The sequence below is a fragment of the Canis aureus genome, chromosome 24 (genome assembly GCF_053574225.1).
Source record: "Canis aureus isolate CA01 chromosome 24, VMU_Caureus_v.1.0, whole genome shotgun sequence".
Lineage (NCBI taxonomy): Eukaryota > Metazoa > Chordata > Mammalia > Carnivora > Canidae > Canis > Canis aureus.
The window spans coordinates 36,164,199-36,170,485 of record NC_135634.1 but is presented as its reverse complement, the minus strand read 5'-3'; the positions used below and the strand labels follow the sequence as shown (position 1 = coordinate 36,170,485).

General features: G+C 58.6%; 1 protein-coding gene across 1 annotated transcript; it reads right to left on the bottom strand.

The window, feature by feature from the left end:
* REEP4 (receptor accessory protein 4) lies at positions 1-3,902 on the bottom strand. The gene is made up of 8 exons (XM_077868915.1): positions 3,524-3,902; positions 2,655-2,727; positions 2,219-2,295; positions 2,007-2,127; positions 1,477-1,590; positions 940-1,075; positions 622-776; positions 1-533 (listed from the first exon to the last, which is right to left on the bottom strand). The coding sequence occupies exons 1-8, from the start codon at positions 3,553-3,555 to the stop codon at positions 468-470; spliced, it is 774 nt and encodes a 257-aa protein (XP_077725041.1). The 5' UTR covers positions 3,556-3,902; the 3' UTR covers positions 1-467.
* Positions 3,903-6,287: the final 2,385 nt, after the last annotated feature.

Sequence of the window (6,287 nt, the reverse complement as noted above, 5' to 3'; positions counted from 1 at the left end):
ACACTTTTATATGTTTATTTACCAAAATGTGCATAAACCTGACCTCATTCACCAACACAAAACACAACCAGGGAACACGCGCACGTGCGCGCACACACACACACACATATACACACACGGGGCCTTAGAGGAGGCTGTCAAGTACTTTGAAGGACAGGAAGGAATGAACACAGCTGGGTGGACTTTTGGCTTCACTTGCAGAGGTCTGGGAAGGGCTCTGGTCCCACACACCCAAGAGGGTATAAGGATGAGAAAGGCAATAAATAGAATCATGGGCCCAGCCTGCTTTGGTACATCACAGGTATATCCCTGTGCACCGCCCCAGCCCCTAACCGAGAGCAGGAGCCAGGAGGACACAGCCTGAGCAGCTGGTGTAGGCAGGTCAGATGTGCACCCAGTCGCCCCCTCCAAGCAGTCCCTGGTACCCCATAAGGCAAGACGTAAGACTCGGCCAGGCTCTGCAGATCCTAGCCATTCATGTCTGAAGAAATGGTCTTTTTCCTTGTCCGAACCTTCAGGGAGCGCGAGGTACCCTGAGGGGAGAGAGCAGATACAACGGGAGGAGGTGTAGGCCAAAGTCCCTGGACAGCCCGCCTCCCTCACGCCTTCCTGGCCACTGACCTCCCGCACGGGCGGCTTCCTCTTGACCACACGCAGGCTCTGGCTGCGGTTGAGAGGCTTCTCTCGGGGCCGGGCAGGTGGCTGGGGGACTGCCTCTGTATCCGACCAGCATTCATCTTCGGTGTCGCTGTCCTGCAGCCCCCCTGCCCGGTACCCTGAATAGAGGAGAGAGAGGCCAGGGAGCCAAAGCTGGGCATTTCCACAGTCTGAAGGCCTGGGGCCCAGCCACGCCTTCTTCTAATCCCCAGGGAAGCCACAGCTCAAATGGAAGGAGCATCCCTCTTGGAACAAACAGCTCCAGATCTCTCTCCTACTCACCGATGGGTCGCCTGCGAAGAGGTACTTGGTCCTCCAGGTAGAGGGGATCCTGGTAGGCAGGGGCAGGGGCATCAGGAATAGAGCGCAGGTCCTGCATGGAGAAGCTTCGTAGCCTTCCGGCCAGTGCCCCCTGACTCTGCAAGAGAGGGGGAGCCGCTGCATCACCTGGAGGGATGGAGCAGGGGATCCTAGCAGCATCCTCTATTCCCAGGTCTGAACCAGGGCAGCTGTGCAGGGAAATTAAGCACTGACTGGCAGGTCATCATTGGGGCCCTGGCCTCGGAACTGAAAGCAACTTAGTAACCTTCTAGCTCCATGTCTTTGTGCTGCCAACAGGAAATGAAGGCCCAGAGAGCAGGATTTACCGCTCGCGGTCACTGGCCCAGCTCCATCCTCCGGCCAACACCCCACCCATCACCTCCTACCCTGTCCCCTGGCATGGTTTGGTGCTGTCTCCCAGCTCCCTGACAGAGAGCTGGACTCCCCCAGAAGGCACTGGGGGTGGGAGGGCTGCTGGAGGGCTGGGGCCCAGGTCACCTTGGTGGCAGCCTGTACAGCGGCCGAAGCAGCAATGTTGAGGCCCCGCTTCCCAAAGCTGAGCATCGTCTCATAACTGCGCTCTTTGGCCTGCACGATGCAGGTGTCAATCTCCTGTGGAGGGCAGGGAAGGGGGAAGAGTTCAGGTGCACAGTGGGAGTCATCCTTCCTCTGCAGACCCAGAGAAGCCACTGCGTCCTGTGCCTCCCTGTCCACCCCCACCTACAGGGCGCTGGCAACCACACCAAGGGCAGGGCTCCCCACCCACCCATTCCCCCACCTCAGGGGATGACCATGCTCAGCCTTCTCCCACTGTCCCCAAAACAACTGCCAGCTCTGCACATTCACATGTGCTCCCATTTGATTATCGCAAAAGAGGAAAAAGGCTACTTTCTATCAAGGTCCCACAGCTAAGGGCAACAGGACTCAGATTAGAACCCAGATATCATCCAGTATCCTGAACCCCGAGTCCAGGGTCCTTTCGTTCACACCCACCCCTATGTTTCACTCCCTGACTCCCCCCGAAGTACCTTCTCATGACGGGACAAGGACGGGTGGACAAACTTTCGGTAAAGCAGGCTGGCCCCTTTGGTGTAAGGTGAGAGCAGCCACAGCACAAAGGCCATCTTGATCTCATAGTAGAAAGGGAACCTGTCAGAGGACAGGGTGGGCAAGGTCAGCAGGGAGCCAGGCTGAGTGGGCCAGCACCTCCCCACAGCCCATAGGCCCCCTGCATGCATACCAGGAAATAAAGATGTCTGTGAAGGTCTCCACCGCCATGAATAGTGCAAAGACTATCCAGTACATCATCCATCGGACCTGGGGGTGTGGGTGGGGGTGTCAGAGGCCAACAGCTGAGCCTGCAGAGCCAACTCCCCTGTCCTAGGCTGACCCAGAGATTCCAGAGAGCCAGTCCTGCTGCATTCTCCTGGCAACTGGTTGGCCCTAGAGTTGCCTCTGAGAAACTGCCACTCATTTCTGTACCCACCCCCAAGAAGCTTCACCCACACGATTCTGCATGGGCTCCCCAATCGCCTGCCTTCCAACCACACCCACTCTGCTTAGGATATGCCACCTGCTTATGCCCCTGGAGGCAGGGGATGCCAGTTCAGACCCTCCCCACTTTGCCAAGTCCCCCCAGACCTGAATGAAGCCCTCCTGCCCACAGCCACACTCACATATTCACGAATGTTCTTGGTCTTCACAGCCTTGTAGGAAGCATAAGCTGGGTATAGCATCCCAAACACCAGCCTAGAAGGGCAGCCCATAAAACAGAGGGGGAATATGAGCAGCATCCTGTCCTCCTCGCCCCACCAGGTGGCCACCTCCCTCACAGATGTGAAGTGGCAAGGGCCTACCTGTTCTTCCCGCTTGGCTTGCACAATGTGTGCCTGAGTCAGTGCCCTGGAGGCCACCTCCCCACCCTGCTGTTTACAAACACCCCAAGCCTGCCCGGGCCTGCATCAGTGGCCTATGGGTGCATGATCGAGCGGAACACACACAGCCGCACACAGGTGGGTGGGAGGCAGGCTGCTGAGCTGGTGAGAGCACCAGGCTGTCCGCTCCTGTGGACATGCCATCAGGTCCACGGCCACCAGACCTGGCACTGCCAGGTTGCAGATAGGAATACTGGAGCCAGATGGAGTACTAAAAGGTGAGAAGAGGCCAGAATGGGGAGGCTGAGGCCAGGATGGTGAGTCAGGTGACTGCTCAGAAGGGAAGCAGGCACCTGGAACATCCGCCCACGACGTGCCACATCTTGTGTTTGCTAAGGGACTGCAGGTCGGCCTGAAGTCCTCGGCCCCACACACCTGTCTGCGGTGTGTGTGACTGCGGGAGGGGTGGCCACGGACCAAGGAGGCTTGAGGGCTGGAGGGCAAGCCAGGGTACCCCATGGCACGTGCAGGCCCGCAGGTCCGTTAACCCTCACGGTGAGTGTTGAGGGAGCCCCACAGGAGGCCCCTTTCCCATCAGATGTCCCCCTGTTCCAGATCAGGAGCGCTGTGGCTCCTGGGGATAGAAGGTGTAGGAAGGCACCCGTACTCACACCACCAGGCGACAGATCATCCAGGACACCATCCTGCAGCCTCGGGGACGAAGGGGGAGGGGATCCCCCAAGAAGAGGAGCAGAGGGACGCTCGGGCGGGGCTGGGACGGGGGCTCGGCGGAAGCGCGGGAACCAGAGGGGCGCTCGGGCCGCCCCTGAGTCTGCGGTGCGCGGAGCCGGAGGAGTGGGGCGCCCGGTGCCGAGGCTCGGAGGCCGGGCTCGGGGGCACCGACTCGGGAGCCCGGGGCGGGCGCTTCCTCCCTCGCCGCCGCGCTCCTGGGCGGATGCCGCTGCGGGAACCAGGCGTCGGGCTCCCGCCGCGCCGCTGGGCGGGTCCGGCCTCCGCTCGCCCCGGTCCCCGCGGTCTCGCGGCGCCCGGCCACCGGCACCGGCCTCGGGGCGGAGTTTGCAACTCACTTGAAAGTTGCACGGAACTGCGCGCTGCCCAACGCCTGGGCTCCGGCGCCGGGCGCAGGCGCAGTGCGGCCCCGGGGGGGCGGGGCGAGGGCGAGGACGCCCGGGGCCCGCCCCTTAAAGGGCGACCCGCCTCCCCGCCGTGCGCGGGGGCCCGCGGGTCCAGGAGCCCGCCCGCATTGGCAAGATCAAGGGGTGGGAAACCGCAACAAAAAAGATGCAGAGGAGGAAACTTGGACTCCACAATTTTCGCGGCTCTTCCCTGGCTTCCCCCTTTTGCCTCATCTTTCCCTTCTGTAAAATGGGAAAAAGTCCTGGGCCGGGCGCAGGATCCCGCTTCCAGGCTCACGCACAAGGGGAGGGAGGCTTGGCCGAGCGCCGGCAGATCCAGGTCCCGCAGCTCCGGGGCACGAGATGCATAAGCGCCTCCGTGACGCTGAGATGAGCCAGAAAGAAAGCGGGAGGAAGTGGGAGAGGGGAGCTGTCGTCACATGCGTGGCTCATCATCCCTTTGAGACTCACCCCGAAGAGTGGGCTTCAGGAGTTGACTTCTCTCAGGGATACCTCTCCAGAGGCACATACCTGGGCGGACTGACCACGAGACATTCTGGACAGAGAGCCCCCAGCCCCCACCCCCCCACCCATGCCTTCTTCACCAGACCTTTGAAATTCCACCTATTTCTGTGAGGACAGAACACAAATGTCCCCGAGAGCTGAATCATATCAACAATTGCCACTTAGTAGCTAATTTTTGTGTGCAAGGTCTTGACCTTTACAAAGATTGCACCCTCTCCCCCCCCCTTTTTTTTTCACCATTGATGAAAAGTAACATCATCTAGTGGCATTTGTTGCTGGATGATGGGTGAATGAAGACAGAATGATCAGTCTTCTGAACACAGCCCTGGAAGGCCAGAGGGAACGGAGAAGCTCCTCCAGGGGCAGGTGTATATGGGGAAGAAAGTGGGAGGCTCAAAGGAGAAGGCAGGCTTGGTTGCTTCCAGAACTTTGTGTGTAGGATTGCATACTTTGTATCTCTTCTGCACAGTGCCCCATTCCTCCGGCTGACAATGGGGACTGTGCCCTTCACCCTGCGCAGCCTCCCCCCTGCTTCACAGGGCTGGCAGCTGAGTTACCTAGAACCATGGGGATGGGAAACTTGAACAGTTATTACTTTTTATTAGAGCCATAGTTAATTCCCATCACCTATTGAGAGGATGGAATAAATAATGATGGGGGCCAGGGAAAGGAGGCTTCCTGGGAATAAATAAACACAAGGTAATTATGTAGTCTTAATTACTATCATCCATTTTATTGGTGATGTGGGGTGTGAGAGCTAGCAGTGAAACTGACCCACAGGAGAAACTTCCCTGAGGCCTCCCTCTTTCCCATCTAACCACCCCCTCACCCTGGGCCTCGCTCCTACCCTATGTTGGAAGAACAAGAAACACCAAGAGCCAGAGTCCCACCCTCCATCTCTAGCCACAGACGTTATGAAAATCTGTGCCCAGAAAAAAGGATGTGGTAACTCCATAGGGGGCCAGCTCAGGAGGAGCTGGGGGCTGCGGTAGAGGGAAGAGCACCCGTTCCTCTGGAGATAAGGGTGCCTGGGCTGTGTGCATGTGCTCCCTTTGGTCCCTGCTGCAGAACCACGTCCTCCCTGGCTGCCTTCCAGAGTCACCTGACCTGACCTCAGCATCTACCCTCACTTGCTGGTGAAGAGCTCTCTTGTGCCCACTTTAAGACCTCTCTCCCCAAAAGACCACCCTGGAGGGGAAAGTCTCTCACATAGAGACTCCTGGTCCTCATAACGGCACTAGGAAATCTAATGGACATCAGAGGTGTGCTCCTGGGAGCAGGGCCCAGCGTGGAGGGGTGTGCGGCTGGGAGCTGAGGGGTGTCATCCTCAGCTCTGCAGAGTGAGTGGACTCTGTCTCTCATGGCCTTTGGTCATGAGATGTTGACATAGTTACCCAGCTACACTGGATTGCTAAGCAACTCTCTGGACACACAGATGACCCCCAGGGCAGGTGACCAGGCAGGCATACAGCAGGCCTCATTCCCCATGGCATTCAAGAGGAGGAGTGTCTCCCACCCCTGGAAAGAGTCCTAGGGGGAGTGACAGTCAGAATGATGTTTATCTTTCTACCGGGCAACAGAGTGCCAATGTGTCTGGGAGGCTCAACCCACTTCCCCTGGCAACTTCTCCCTGGCACAGCGTGAAGGGCCATTCCCCATTTGAGAAAGCAGAGCAGGAATTCCCAGGATAGTGTGGCTGGGGGACCTGTGGGGCACCTGCTAAGCCAAGAGCATATGGATATGGTTTCAAGAGGTGGAACCCCAGACATGGCAC